Here is a 16208-nt window from a genome sequence, read left to right as displayed (position 1 = left end):
TGCAGTGTATTATTTGTTGAAACTGTCCTTCCGATTTGATTTGAAACTGTCTCATTGCTATCTGTTTGTCAATAAAACTTTGAAAAATAAAAAAATAAAAAAAATACAAAGAAGGCAGGAGCGGGGAGACATATTACAATACATATGTTACAGATTTTCAAAACAGGAATAGCTAACTAACAGTGGTTGATGTAGTATCTATTTTTTATTTTTGAAGAAGATATAAAAAAGTAAAAAATATAAATCATGCATAATTTTGCTACACAAAGTGATAGGAATCAATAATGGTTATTATATTGCATATTATTGTCTTCAAAGTACTCGTTCAGATTAGCAGATACCAGCCTGAAAGGTTGGTCAAAAAATATAAACAATTTAAAAGGAGAGAGAAAAAATCTGAGCATTCACACAGATTCTGGGTCAATGTATGTTTGAGTGTGAATCAATGAAAAACACAGGCAGACCCCAGGAACAGGTGACAAAGACTGTCCCTCAATCTACTCTTGATGACAGCCACATGATAGAGTTCAGTATATTTCCTCACTCCAGGATCGCTCACACAACCACCTTGGTGGGCATCTCCCACTCTAGATGCAGGCATTTTTCAGGAATCCTCATCACATCAAAGAACAGCCTCACTCGGCCTTATTGCTTAAGCTCCTCTCCAAATGGGGTCATCCAGACCTATTCTATTTAGTTATTTATTTCTTATTTTTATTTTATTTTTGATTTTTCCCATAATTTTATTGAGAAATGAATAGCAATGAGACAGTTTCAAATCAAATTAGTAGGACAGTTTCAATGATTAATACACTGCATATAGTTTTCTTAGTGGTTTTTAGTTGTACAAGATGCAGATGATATCCTATTTATAAACACTACTAGAACAACTCCCTCTGATCATTGAATTAAGGGAATGTAGCTGTATATCTGTTAACTATTTTGAATATACAGATACAAAATGGTCATTCATTTGTATCCCGTTTTTGTTTAGTTTTGTCATTTAAATATTATAGGCGTGTGAATTCAGCAAAATATTTCAAAATAGTCCAGTAGTCCATAATAGTAGTGGGTTTTCTGTATCACTGGCAATGTCTGAAGTTGTTGAGTTGAGTCTTTTACATCTCAGCATAATAATATAACTTTACTTCTATTACTTAGTTTTTATTCTTTTCTACTGGATGGTTAAGACCAAGATAAATCATGATATATGTAATAAGAATTGTGGATTTTGTATCTTATAGGGTCAGTAAAGTGCCCCAGGATTTATCCTGAGACCTTGTAGGTCCTTTGTCAGTGTCAGCCATGTGGATGAGTCATAGCCATTGCTTGACCAATTTGCTCTCTGTGAAAGCCTGGGAGAACATTTTCTCTCCATGTGACTCTCTTTAGGCACACTCTACATCATTGATCACTTTCCTCTGTGGCCCTAAAATCTCCTTGATCAGAAAATTTGGGATAAAAGTGAGTCACATGATGTGACAATACAGGTTCTCATAGGTCTTTAGTCTTTATTGAACTTGAAAGGTTAGAGACAAAATATTGGCTGTCCTTGTGGCCCTCCTTTTTCTCTAATTTTTGATCTGCAAACTTAGGTTGTTAATGCTTCAGAAGAGAAGCTTATAGTTATTACCTTACAACCTAGGCTGTTGATCTTAACCTCATTACCTATCTGAATATCAAACATCTTAGGTATAACTAGGAACAGGTATTTTTCAAGTATTGATATGTTAAGCTTTAAGCCCCTATGGAATATGATGAAAAAAAATTTTAAAAAGTGAAATACATTAAAAAATAAGAATAAACAATTATATATTTTTACACATAAGCTTAGAAATCTAACCATATACAGCATTGTAGCAGGATGGTCCCGCAGCATCCCTTTTCCTGTCTCCTGCCTCATTCACCACTCCTTTAATTATTGAACAAACATCTACCAGAGAGACAGCATGGCAGTAACTGATGTGTCATGACAAGTAGCATGTATTCAGAAGACCAGAATGACAGACATTCCAAGCATGAACCTACTAGTATACATTGCCTTCTTCAGTGCAGTTACTTAGTACACAGATATCAGTGTACATAGTTTGAAATGGGCATCTGAGATGAACACACACTTCTCAGAGGATGAAATTAAAGAAGTGAATAAATATATGAAAAAATGCTCCATATCACTAGCCATCTGTGAAATGAAAATTAAAACAACACTGAGATATCATCTCACTCCAGAAAGAATGGTTATCATAAAGAAATCAACCAACAACAAATGTTGGAGAGGCTGCAGGGAAAAGGAAACACTTCTCCACTGCTGGTGGAAGTGTAGACTGGTGCAACCATTATGGAAAGCAGTGTGGAGACTCCTTGAAAAACTAGGACTAAAAATCCTATTCAAACCAGCTATTCCCCTACTGGGATTTTCCTGGAAAATTTGTAAACATCATGTCATAGTGATACATGTGTACCTATGTTTATAGCAGCACAATTTGTGATAGCCAAACCTTGGAAACAACCAAGATGCCTGTTACTTGATTAATGGATGAAAAGGATGTTGCATTTTTATATAATGGAGTATTACTCAGCTATAAAGAATGATATATTCGAAGCCTTATATTAAGTGGATGCCACTTGAAGATATACTCATAAGTGAAATTAACGAGACCCAGATTGGGGATTAACCCTAAACGTTGGATTGTGCAGTGCTATAAGCATATTGCACATCAGACACAACCCCATGTATCCAATCCAACTCAGTCTCTCTCAGTACATGCTTTGTGTGAAGAATAGAGTCAGCCACTGGAAAATGTAGTGTGCCTGCCCTTGGCCTGAGTATAATCATGTGTGGTTCCAAAGGTTGCAAAGATTTGGCTTTAATGCAGCTCTGCCTTAAACTTCACAATGGAGATGGAACACAGAAGCTGTGGCTAGAGGGGCAGGTCTTGTCCTGGTGAAATAATGCTTTAATGGAGCTAGAAAAATAAACCAAGGCCCTTAGGTGTAGCAACGGGCATGTGTTATTCCAGATAATTAATGGGCTGAGACAGGTCTGTTGAATTTTTGAAGCATTGTGAAGCAAATTGGTGAATTCTGCCTTCTAATAAAAATAAGAATAGGTAAGCACAGAGACCATTGATATAGCATGTTAGTTCAATTTCTAGCAGGGAAAACAACAAGCAAACAAATGATGTATAAAAATGGCATAAAAGGAAAATGAATTAGAGTTCATTTGAAGGGGGAAAATGTGTTTTCCAACAGGCAATAGCACTCTAAATGAAGTAATTTGATAAGGGAAGGAAGAGTTTTTCCTTTGGTGTCATTTACAGCAATTTCGCCATTTCCTGGATGAATGGACTGAATAGCACATAGACTGAGAATTTGTCCACAGGAGATGCTCCTACCTGTGTTATTGGTAATCTCATTGTCTGCACAAGGGATGCAATCAAAACAACAGGCAGCCTTTCCCTCCTCAGGGCTCTTTCTGTATCCAGGATTGCAACTCTCACTGCAGACTGAGCGGGGAGTCTAAGGAAAAAATATATGGTGCTAAGTTTTCATACATTTACTTACTTCATCAGAGCTGGAGGGAAAAACTTAATTTGTATTCATACATCGCAAAATTATGTAGTTGCATGCCAAACTTATTTTATAAAATGAAATATATTTAGAAAATGATATTTAATTACATGCCTTTCATTTCCACTTATGAGCGCGGTAGTAAACTTTCTTTTTAAATGGAGAACTCATTATTGTTACTAAATTTTCACATGTGACCATTACATGTGAAAAATTGGTGGCCCAAAGCCTGTGCCAGTGTTGTTTACCTGTGCTTAGAAAGTGCTATGATTAGGTGGGACATACCTCTGCAACTCCTGTGGCCCACTCTATCATATCCTCAGATACAGTCAATTTATGGCCATGTGGAGCATGGGAAGAAAATGTGCCAACTTTAACTTTAAGTCTAAGGCCTTCTGGAAAGTTCCAAAAATTGAGGATGTCATACTCTGAATCCAGTTTTTGTCTCTCATCCAAATTCACTAGTTCCCCAGAAGGACTGGAAAATTCGATGTTCTTCAGAAAGAGATGCAGCTAAAAAAGACACCTTGTCCTTTGAGAACAGGGCTCCAGAAGAAAGACATAATATGTGGGGGAAGATCATAAACATCTTCAATCTCTTTAACATGAAGCCACTTTAACACTGGTGTCTATTACACTAGAGCATACAAACATTTCAGGACTAGAAAGGCACCATGTCAAGAAATTTCACCCAGTAACAGAAAACAATGTTATATGAAAAACCATTTAAAATTATGTATAGTTCTGTTGTGGCAAAACATCACTTGCGGAATCAAAACATGTGAAACCCTCAACATCCATTTCTATCTGGTTATTCCCAATGAATCTGCCAAAAATGGATTCATAAACAGTCAGGTTCAGTGCGTTTAGTTTTGTAAGTGACTACTTCGTTTCCTATTGTCTAGAGAAAAAATATGGTACATGTATACATGTGTAAGATATTGACCAGTTATTTTCAAAAGTAGGGAGCTGGTTTCATGTTTCCTGCTCCTACACAGTGGATACTAGATTGAGGTTCATTTCTAATTACTCAAAAATGACCACCTTAATAATAAGTGTGATTCTCAATGTCTAGTGCTTTGCAGAAATTATTTGAATATCCTTAGGTGAATCATATAGAATAACTTGAGAGAGGCACCTTGATGACACTGCCTACCATCCGAGGGAAAACACATTACCTTCCAGGAGGGAAACATCATCACTTGTCTATTGCTCATCGGTGGCATTTGTACTTCTTCTAAAAGCATGGCGTGAAGGGCATGGGCCACAGCATAGACAGCATTGTACATATTGTAGCTCCTATCTCTTACAGCTCTCTGAAAACGATTCAGAGGCAACCAAGCCAGAGACGCATTATGGGTACAGTTCATCAAGGCACAGTCAGAATCAGAGAACGAGCAGGCAAAATTCTTAGACCAATACATAACAAGGTAAGTGTCCTCTGGGTATTTGAGAGGGGTAGCTTCCTGGACAAAATCTTTAAAACCTGAAATCTCTTCATGGTGGTATGACACAACGAGAATCCCACGGAATGGATCAAGTATGAAATGTCTCCCATCCAAGTCAGCATGCCATTGAGAATTGGTCACCCAGACTTTCCATGTCACTAAGTTTTGCACTATGTGGAAGTTTACATCATTTGCACTATCAGTGTCATAGTAAATGACCACCACGTTGGCAGATGATGTCTCTGCAGTCAGGATTTCATGTTTCTTTGCAGCTGAGTTATAGGACACAGTCGCTGTTAACACCATTCTCACAAAGGCTGCACAGACTCTGTTCCTGTCCATCTCAGCTCTTATATCCGAGAGAAACTGAAGACCCTTATGGCTCTCTGTGATGAGCAGGCCCACCCAGGTCCAGTGAAAATGAAGCATCAAGGACACCATGGCAAGGGCCAAGTATGTCTCCTTTGGAGCTACCTGATGGAAAGAAGGATACTGGCCACTGTCCATCAGTGTAGGATCAAATGAGCCAAAGTTAACCTTAAAAGAAAATAAAATTGTGAAACATGCTAGAGTGTTGATGGAAAGCACAATAGTAGCTTTTAGTGTACTGAGTGACACCTCCAAGTTATGGAAAGTGACACATGCTCCTCCCATTAATATCAACATCACCCACGGAGATTGTTTTTAACGAATGAGTGTATTAAGATATCGAACAATAAGTTTTCTTCCCCTTTTACCTTTTCCTTTGATTCCAAAAAAGAAAAAGTAACAAAATTGTAAGTCACTAAGTGTCTTTCTTTGTACTCTGGTACATTATACACCTTGAAAGAAGCTAATCGTAGCTTCATCTTTAATCCTTAATGTGCCAAGTATGTGAAGCACCATGAGTGTTCTTCCCTATTTTCCTGCCTCACCAACCTCACCTGTGGAAATCTGTAGAGCTCCAGCAGTGGTCCAATCTGAGCTGAGGTTTCCCATGGCATTTCTGTCACTACTGCCACACCCTTGCTTTCTTTCCTACAAATGTAATTAGGGATCTCATTTTGTCCTGTCAGCAAAATGAAGGAATTTTCTAGTATCCTCCAATGACTGCTAATGAAATTATGGAACTCATAGCCCAGAGAAATGTTGGGTAACAGATGAGGATTTCTGTTGATCTCATCTATAGCAAAAATGAAGGCCAAGTAGTTCTGGTACTTGCTGGATGTAAGCCTGCACAGAGAACACAGAGAACGTTAAGAAAAATATGCAATCAATGATCATCTTCCAAACCAGTCCAGCACCATTTACAAAATGAATGATAGTATTTTTCTACACACTTATAAGAATCAAGTATGGATATGATCATGTTAGGACTGGGGAGGTACCTTAGCGGTCTAACTGCCTTCCTGGAAAGTGCAAGATCCTGAATTCAATCCCCAGTACTTCATGCAGTGCCATCCCAGGAACCCCAGGCATGGTAGAGCATGCTTTTAATCCATGAGTTGTGGAGGCTCAGACGGAAGGATCAGTATGAATCTTATCTGCACAATGAGACCCTGTACTCAGTAAATAAATTTTTTAAAGATGAAATTAGAGATTGGCTTTATAGAATGCAATTGGCATTAGATCTATAGGGGCATGGATTCAGGCTAAAATTTCTGTATAGAATTACACTTTGTAGGTCTTTATAAGTATAAATATAGAATTTTAAAAAGCTGAACTTTTTTTTAGGTCAAAGCTTATATTTTGCTTAATGAAAAAAACAGTGAGTCACAAGTTGGGTGTAGGTCAGGTGTACAGCCTCACTCTCGAGCCAGAAATTCAAGGCATAGACATTTGCTCTGGGCCAGGAAGATGGCTCAGTGGAATAAGCGCTTCCCTGGCAAGTGCAAAGGCCTGAGTTCAATCCCTGGTTCCGCCAAAAAAACAAAAACAACAACAACAACAACAACAAAACACACACACACACATAGACATTTGCTCCACCCTTCCCCTCCTAAAGATTTCTTTAAAGGAAACTTAATGTACTATTGACAAAGTGCAATCTTCTTTGAATGTTGTGTCATGAAGCTTCTTAAAGAAGCTGTCTATCAAGAGTTTTTTCATTACTTTCTATTGTTCTGGAGAGTTTTTTCTTCTGTATTTATAGGATCTCGCTACACAGATCAGACTCATAGTGATTCTTCTGTTATAAGCCTCTCAAGTGCTGAGATTACAGGTGGGAGCCACCATGCCTCATATCAATTGCTCTCTCAGCACTTCCTGGTGGCAGGACCTGCACAGCACGCTGGGGATCAAACCCTGGTCCTTATGGCTGCCTAATTAGGTGCTTTGATCCACTGAGATATCTGACTGACACAACTGGATATTTTTTAAATTTTTTATTTCATTTAATGAGAAAAAACAGAAAATAGCAATGAAACAGTTTCAAAACAGGTTAGTAAGACACCTGCAATAATTAATACATTGCATATTGCTGTCTTCATAGTATTCAGACGACAAGATGCAGACAGGATATCTTGTCTAAACAATACTAGTACAAACCTTTCTTCTCATTGAACTAAAAGAAAGTAACTGCGTATTTATCCTAACACACACACACACACACACACACACACACACACACACACACATATCTCAGTACAAAATGGTCCTTATTTATATCCCTCTTTTTTGTTTTGTTTTGTCAAAGATGGTATTACATTGCTGTTATAAAAGCTGTATTTGGACAAGTCTTTAAAGGACCTTTTCATACTTGTTACCAGTCCAAATATTATAGGTACTTGCATTCAGAAAAATAACACAATATAGTCCAATAGTCCATAATAGTATTGAGTTATAAGCACAACTGGCAATTTTCAGAAGTTGTTGATTTGAGCCTTTTACAGCTCAGTGTATTTTTTTGACAGGTCAGCCAGCAGGGCAGTGCTGGCGTGACATGTGGTGCCAGGGTTTGAACCATATTTCCTGTGCTTCCCTGAGCTTGCCTAAGCAGGTGCTTTAAACACAGCCATCTCACCAACTCCTGCTCTGGAATTTCTAAGTAATATAATAAATATTTGCAATTAGGGAAGCATAAAAGAATTGAAGACGAAGCAGTCATGAATATCCTATTAGTAATAAGATTATTCACCTGAAAATTTAAAAAAAAAATCTGGTATAGACACAGCACAAACTAAGTTAAAGAAGAAAAGTAAAGAGGTATCCAATATAAAATTGGTAACTGAAAGTCCTTTGAGAGAAAAATATATGTTATAGCAGTAACCTTACGAAAATGAACAAAAAGACATTTAAAAATTATTTGATTTTACTTTGAAAAGTAAAAATGAATAAAAACAAACATCAGAAGCAAAGACAGAAACCGGATAGCATACATGCTAAATAGTACACATGTTAAAGATTTTCAAACCAAGAGAGAGACATTTTTAAGCCCTAAGATTCCAACAGAGATAAAAATATTAAAAAACATTTTATAAACGTTAAAATAAAAACCATTTTGCCTCTGTTGCCAGTACGCATAAACGTTAAAAGAAGAGAACTTTTGTACTAATGACAAATGTTACATCAATAGGACAGATTATTAAAAGGCCACCTCTATCTGTTGGGATAAGAAAGAGTTAACCTGCTAAATAACCTGCAGGGAATGTGAGATGAGGAAAAGGAAACAGGACAGCCACAGCTGCAGGAGTAACCAAGAGCACTTGGAAGTCGAGGACACCCTGCCTTTGTGTGCTTGCTCCCAGAAGCCTACCAGGTTCTCACATAGAGCCTAACCATTAATCTTGGACACACACAATGGGATCTTGTTATGTTCACCTAAAGTTACCTGAAGGCTGACACTCAAGATATATAAAAATAAAGACCAAAGGAGGGGCCGCAGCCTTTTTGCTTGAGCTCTTGCTTTGCTTGCATTGAATATCCATGTGTCCTTGCTCGTGGCCAGCACCCATGAGTCTTTCCCAACATCTATCTATATCAGTCTCTATCTGTCATTTATCTATCTACTCTCGGTGTGTCTCCGTTTGACTATCGTCTACCCTTTTTGTCATATTTGAATTAAAATTCATGATTATTATATTGTGTTATTCATAGTGAAACCTACTTGACAACTACATAGCAGTGAATGCATATTTTTCAGAAAACAAAGTATAGAAGCACTTTGGTAGAAAATAAAAGAAATAAAATTAATAGAAAAATGTTTTCATCATTATACATTCAGATGCAGTGCAAATAGGAACAAGAAAAATGTGAATGATAGATACACGTTTCTAACCTAGAAACTCATATTCTATTTCTGGCTAAGCACTATTTGTGTAAAATTTACAACAAGCAAAATGTCAAGTAAATCATTTTTAAAACAATTGTTCAACTATTTTCTTTTCCTTAATACCCAAAACATTTTTAAAAGTTATAAGTTCTTTTCTAAGGTAAAAAAAAAAATAATGAGGCGTAAGTAATCAAGTGAAATACTCACAAAGTAATGCAAGCTATATGAACAATGCAAACGTTACTGAAGGACCCACCCATACTATCAACATGACATCTCTTGTTTACCTTCAGTGTAGGTCAGTTGTCCACTGCAAAGGCTAAAGAGCTGATACTACTATGAGCTAAAAATGCCCTTATTTTGTTTTGTATGTAGTTTGATAATATGCACAAAATAACTTAATATATGACCTTGGATACAGTAATTTTACTCTTCACCGTTGCTTAGCTTTAATCAGAGAGCATTCCTCTAAGTATCAGACACCCCCTCTTTACAAGAACTCATTTGGAACATCCCCAAATGAGTGAGAATAAAATTACAATATATTTAAACAATATGTCAAGCAATAATAATAATTACTATGAATATTATAGTACTATACAAGGAATTACATTGGTAAAAATAGAGGTACAATAATGCCACTTTGACTGTACCTACTAGTATGTGCAGAAAAGCCACAGTGCTATCAAAGCTAAAGTAGAAATCAAATGACCCCTGCATTTACATCTCTGAAAAATTAATTTTTTAATATATTAAAAGTAGATTCAATATATGGTTGATCAGAAATACATGAATTGCTTATATCTAAACATTTTTATGTTCCGAAATTTCTTTCCTTCTCATTTTAGCAGAATGTAAACTCTCTCTTGAGGCCCTAAACTCTTGTTCCTGGCGGATACATCAGGCTGGGCATAGAAACTCAGAAGCGCAAGTGCTTTCTTTTCAGACATAGACAGAGCTCACAGTGCTTGAGTCGAAAGCAGGGCCGCCTACAAAACAGCCTGAGTGAGCATATGTGGGGACAGCAGAGCACAACAGAAGAGTAGATACCACATCCTCTCCTCCTGGGAACAGAAACACATCCTACACAATTGAACTAGTCTTGAAATCTGATACAGGCTGATGCCTGATCATTGCCACCCTACTCAGATGCCTCTGATCACACTGGGCTGTCTTTAGTTAGGATCCTCTCAGGCAGGATTAGCCGGAATCCCTCATGATCCCCCTCCACGCTCCTGGTGAATTCTAAATGCACAGTGGTCCCTTCTCCATTCAAAGTCCCTCCTCATACAAACCACATTTCAGTGCATTCTATACTGAGGTTTATGCCCTGATCAAACAAAATCTTTTTCATAATTTTCCATAAGTGACAGGAGTAACTAATCCTCTCACAGGCTTTAGGGGATTTCCAGCAGAGCGATCTAAGTTAAATACTCAAAAATAGTTCTGATCTATAACAAACAAGAAACATTCAGTAGGAGGCACCGGGATCAAAGTTTGTGTATTATGTAAGTGTGTAACAACACACATTTTTGAAAATGATGAATGTAAAACACATATTCAGGGTTCAATAAGAAGTGCCTGTCATGCCAGTTATTCAAGATCCTGAAACAAAAGAAAATCTTGAGCTCAAATATTTGTTGGTAGCACAGTCAGAACAGGAAGTCCCTGTCTCACATACTATGTAAACATGTCAATGTGTCCAAGAATAAAAATATAAGGAAACATCTGGATATTATAAGGAATGTGCAGCTGGGAGATAGCTCAGTGTCTTAATTGTCTGGCAAATGCAAGGTCCCGAGTTCAGTAGCCAATATGAGAACAAAAGTATGAAACAGATGCAGACCCCATCTATTGAAGTGAAAGGCCCAGGTTCCTTACTCTGCTGTCTCTGCTCCCAAATAGGGTGCAGAATTAAAGAAATCAGAGTCACAGCTGTGTAATATAGGGGCCTGGATTAAAAAATAATGAAAACTTCTATCACCAAGGTAAAAACAATAAAACGAAGCCTAATAAATAATTATCTAATACACACATAATGGCACAGAAATGAAGGAAACTACAGAAAAATTCACATCGTCAGGTTGAAAGAGCTTCCATACCTGAAAATCCAGTTCCAGTGCTGAATAACCTCTTCACATGGATTTTTGGGCCCTGATTAGGAAGTTTCAGAGTAGGTTTCCTCGATGGGATCCACAAGCCCTCCTACCTTTGAGTACTCTTAATTACCAGTTGACACAAAATGGGCAGTGTCCCACTTTGTGCATGAGCAGAAGCAATGAGACTGTAGTCCCCTAGACCTGGCCAGGTACCTCAGTGATCAAATATCTGTGTGTTCTAGAGGGGTAGGAAAAAACTCCTCAGGAAGTGCCCAGACTAACAGTGGGTTTCTTCTCATATCAGGACACCCACCAAAATCCTAATATGAAATAAATAGAACAAGGCCATGGCACTGGGTTACGACCAAGGAAAATCATTCTGTATTTAGTTTTAACCCTTCCTGTGGGCAGCTGCCACAGAACCACTGTGAGTCAGCATCTTCCATAAGAGTTGATTTGTTCCCGTGACATCTCCTTTTATCACAAAAGTACAAGCTACAAGCATTTCTTTGGAAATCTCTGACCAATAGGAATAATCATTTTTTTTAAACTATGTTTGGCGTTAGACCTGACACAATACAATTTGAGTACAGAAAAGATACACACATCCAACTGAGGAAGTGCCACATGGGTGGGAATGTCTCTCAGATGATTCATTTCTCATTCTAGGATCAGCGTGCAGTGGCAGCAGTTCTGGAGCACCCTGCCCATAGGAAGTGTTAAACCTAAATACATCATGACCTTTCTTTGTCATAACACAGCGCTGTGGCCTTGGTCTGAATATTACACATTGCAGTTTATATGGGTGTCCTGATATGAGCTGAAACTCACTGTTACCCTGGTCAGGTTCCAAAGTGTTTCTTTCTTACTCATCTAGAAGATGCATAATACTATCATTTGAAATAGCAACTACATATTTACAGGAATAAGTTACTCCTAGCAGCAAGGGTAGAAATATCAGAAGAGAGTATGTAAGAATGGAAGGAATTTCAGTCTCAGAGAAAGAGACTTCAGCAAACCTTCAATGCATTAGGGCACATTTGGCAATATAAACTTAGCATTCAGATCAATCTAAGGAACACAATCAAGAAGAGGAATGTCACCTCATTCCATGCAGTGGCATCCAGGTCTGAGGAAGGTAAGAAGCACAGAGTGTGGGATGATTGGGGTCCCTGTAAGGCTCCAAGAATGAAATAAACAAGCTAGGAATACAAACAAAAATAATATTCTCTTCCCAAATTCAAATGTGAGAGTCCACATTTTATGCCTACTGTACACATGAGGGTGGACAGAACAATTGATTCTTTAGAAAATATTGATTCATGTATCCATACAAGTCTAGGCATTATCTCTAGGCATGATCGCTTGATGTCCAGAAAGAAAATAAATAAATGAAGATGACACATACGGAAAGAAGTAGAGTTCTCTAGTAGGCTGTATATCAATCATACCAGTATAGTACATGAAGAAATAAAGAGACAAGAAACACCCAATCACCATGTCTCCATCCTTGTGCACGCTGGTGCTCCTTTGGCGAAGGCATGCTTCATTATCAAAAGTACACACTAAGGAAGGAAGCTGAAGGAGAAGGAAGATAACAATCAAAGACAACATTTTCGATGTGAAGAGGAAAGTCACAGTCTGAGCCAGGTATATGAATATGTTGTGTGTGTGGGGGGGGGTGTGTGTGCGTGCACGTGCATTTCAGTATGTCATTATGTCAGACTCAGGTGGACACTGTGATGCTTCATCTCTTGTCACTAGTACCCACTTCATGTCCCTGGATAAGTTCGCCACCAAATTGTCTCTCAGGGCTCTACATCTGAGGTCTGGCGTCCAGGACAAAAACACGAAACAGAAATTATACTTGACAAACATCTTCTCCACCTGTGCCTCATGATTTAATCCACCTCCACTGACAGCAATATCCCAGGAGCGACCTCCTGGCCAGATTTGTGGTTAAGTCTTTCTGAAAAATTCAAGTGGAGATGCCATTAGAGATGTTCCTAAATGGATCACACTAAAGGATTTATTTTATTTTATTCATTTTAATGAGAAACAAGGTAAAGTAGCAATGAAACAGTTTCAAAATAGGTTAGTAGGACAGTTACAATAATTAATACATTGCATATTGTTGTCTTCATAGTAATTATTCAGAGGACAAGAGACAGATGTTATCTTGTCTAAAAAATATTAGTACAAAATTACATTCTCAAAATAAGAGAAAGTAGCTGTATACCTATCCTAACACACAAACATGTGTGTGTGCGCACACACACACACACACACACACACACATATAAGAGATTATTTCAATTCTCTTGAAATAGTCTGGAAAGTCTCAAGGTCCAGCAAAGAATATTGGACAATGTACAATCTAAAGAGGAAAATTCGGAACTATCATTTGAGAGGACCATGATCAAGTGTTGCAGCCTCAGTTTTTCCTTCTATAATAGTGTTCTCCCTGTACTAGTCACAGGCTCTGAAACTCACAGCCACACTTGCTCTCCATTGCTTTGGGTACTAATGATTGCTCTGCAGCCAGGAAACTCCAACTAGTGACTGAACATCAGTGCAGGAATACAATGCACTGGAGAGCTGAATGGTTTAGCCACTGTCCCTGCTCTTTGTCCTTTCTAGGTTCGCAATCCTCATGTCAACATACTGTCAGAATCCATTTCTACTCCTGCAACCTTGGGTTTCTCAACCCTGTGTTGAGGAAGTTTCTTTCTTTCCATCACCCTGAACCACAGGAACAAAGTGAATATGACTACTATACTTCTCATCACTCAAAATTTTGAGGAGCAGCGAAGCACAGGCACACTTCAGAACCCTGAGAATCAGTGCAATTTTCAGGACATGTATTTGGAATGACACTGTACAGTTCGCTAAGTTACGTTACATTACATTACATCTTGTGTTTGTTAGAATGGAAATAACCACTATAATCAGTGATCCTTGATGTGCACTTGGACTTTATTTATTATACAGGTGTCAATATTGGCTTATAAAATGACATGTTTATAATAGGGGATCTCTTAAAGAAGCAAGGAATCATTGACTTTTTTAAAGATAAACTTTAAAAATTAAAGTATACACATTTTTTTTTTGTGGAACCAGGCATTGAACTCAGACTGTTGCACTTGCCAGGGAAGCGCTTATTCCACTGAGCCATCTCCCTGGCCCATTAAAGTATGCACATCTTCAGAAATATTTTTATCCGGTTTGGAAGGTGTTGGACTCATGTGCTCATTAAGATTTAGCTGGTCAAAATAAAGTTGGACTATAAGAGCAAATTATTTAAAGAGTTTATTTTTAATTAAGGTGTAACAAATTTTTCATCATTTTATAACAACTATATGGCAGGGTAATATATTGGCTCTATTGGGGCTAATAGACTATATCAAGATATTCTTAAATTACATAGTTTTATGTCCATCAGTCCGGACATGGCAAGTTGTATCCAGTGAAACACAAATATGATTTGGAATACACGTGAGTCCTTCACCTAAATAAGTGACTTGCCAAACTCAAGCTTTCTTCTCTAATTTGGGCCAGACTATTAATTGGATTGAACTCTGTTTCAAATGTAATAAATAATGAAATTTTTATTACATAATAATTTAATATCATGTAATAAATTAATGTATATTATCAGATTATAATTTCTTCTATCATGGCTCATAGTAAGTATATTTCAGATATTACATTAACATCATGCATTCGGAGTTATTTTTTCTTCTATATGAGAGATAAATTTCTAGTTTTGTGTTCTCATTTGTATCCAATTTTCTCCAACAAGTGTTTTAAAAAAAATACCTATTTCATTGCATTTATATTTTTACTATGATGACATCAGATCCTGTACACATCAATCCAGCTAAAGAATTCCCATGTAACTTAATAAAACAAGTAGGTCTAGGAAGTGAAATACCCTGGGAAAAATAAAGTTCCTGAAATAAAGGTTCATGTTTACCAGATTTATGCAGAAATTTAAGAGTAAATTTATGGTTTACAAAAATAACATTAACAATAATAGAAAAAAATAAGATGGAGTTTCATTGAAAACATAACAGAAGAAAGAAATTTAAAAAAATAGAAAGTGCACAAACTTCCCATGTACATAGATTGCGAAAATTAATATTTTAAAAATGGCAGTATTCCTCTTGAATGAGGCAAAGTTTTAATCCATTTTTTTGTAGGTCAGTTGTGTAAAGATGCATGTGTTGATTTTGGGGACCTCTAATTGTTTCCATTGTTGTACATTGATTCTTATGTCAACAGAATAGTATTATGTTACAATGGCTAAGCAAGGTGTGGAGCTCCTGTCTTTGTTTTATTTTGCTTCTTTTTTTCCTTTAAGTGAATCTTACAGGTTTCTATCTTGTAACATGGACAACTAATCTGAAGATGGCATCACGTAATACAATGATTGTTGTGGAATTCTTATTGCTTTGTTTAGTGAAACCTTCTAATGCTTTTAATGCTGTTTTTTCTATCACTATTTTGTATTCTTTACAATTGAAAGAAAGAAAGAAAGAAAGAAAGAAAGAAAGAAAGAAAGAAAGAAAGAAAGAAAGAAAGAAAGAAAGAGAAAAGAAGAAAGAAAGAAAGAAATGGAGAGAAGTGTGGCTGCTGTAAGGTTCAGTGCCTGTGACTGGCACACAGACAATAGAGATACACTGGAAATGTTCTTAAATGCAATGCTTGATTATGAGCCTGTCCAGTGATAACTCCCAATCTTCCACTTTGGAGGCACAATATCCAATACTTTTTCCCTATTCTTGAGGCTTCTAAGACTATTTCAAGAGAATCTTAATATTAAATCCTTTATTTTTTTTT

General features: G+C 37.1%; 2 protein-coding genes across 2 annotated transcripts in view; one reads left to right on the top strand and one right to left on the bottom strand.

Moving 5' to 3' along the window:
• The window catches only part of LOC101559936 (vomeronasal type-2 receptor 116-like), a 24779-nt gene extending 11799 nt beyond the window's left edge, over positions 1-12980 (bottom strand). The window contains exons 1-5 of the mRNA XM_004647169.1: positions 12775-12980; positions 5942-6230; positions 4749-5555; positions 3856-4083; positions 3396-3519 (exon numbers count right to left, since the gene is read on the bottom strand). Coding sequence (XP_004647226.1) covers positions 3396-3519; positions 3856-4083; positions 4749-5555; positions 5942-6230; positions 12775-12980 — 1654 coding nt within the window. The remainder of the gene's footprint in view (positions 1-3395; positions 3520-3855; positions 4084-4748; positions 5556-5941; positions 6231-12774) is intronic.
• A 103-nt stretch (positions 12981-13083) lies between these two features.
• Positions 13084-16208, top strand: part of LOC101592925 (vomeronasal type-2 receptor 116-like) — a 46283-nt gene continuing 43158 nt past the window's right edge. The window contains exon 1 of the mRNA XM_023707438.1: positions 13084-13193. Coding sequence (XP_023563206.1) covers positions 13084-13193 — 110 coding nt within the window. The remainder of the gene's footprint in view (positions 13194-16208) is intronic.

This window comes from Octodon degus, unplaced genomic scaffold (assembly GCF_000260255.1).
Source record: "Octodon degus isolate 3935 unplaced genomic scaffold, OctDeg1.0 scaffold00290, whole genome shotgun sequence".
NCBI classification, from domain to species: domain Eukaryota; kingdom Metazoa; phylum Chordata; class Mammalia; order Rodentia; family Octodontidae; genus Octodon; species Octodon degus.
The sequence above is the reverse complement of the archived record's forward strand: the minus strand, read 5'-3'. Positions and strand labels throughout refer to the sequence as shown.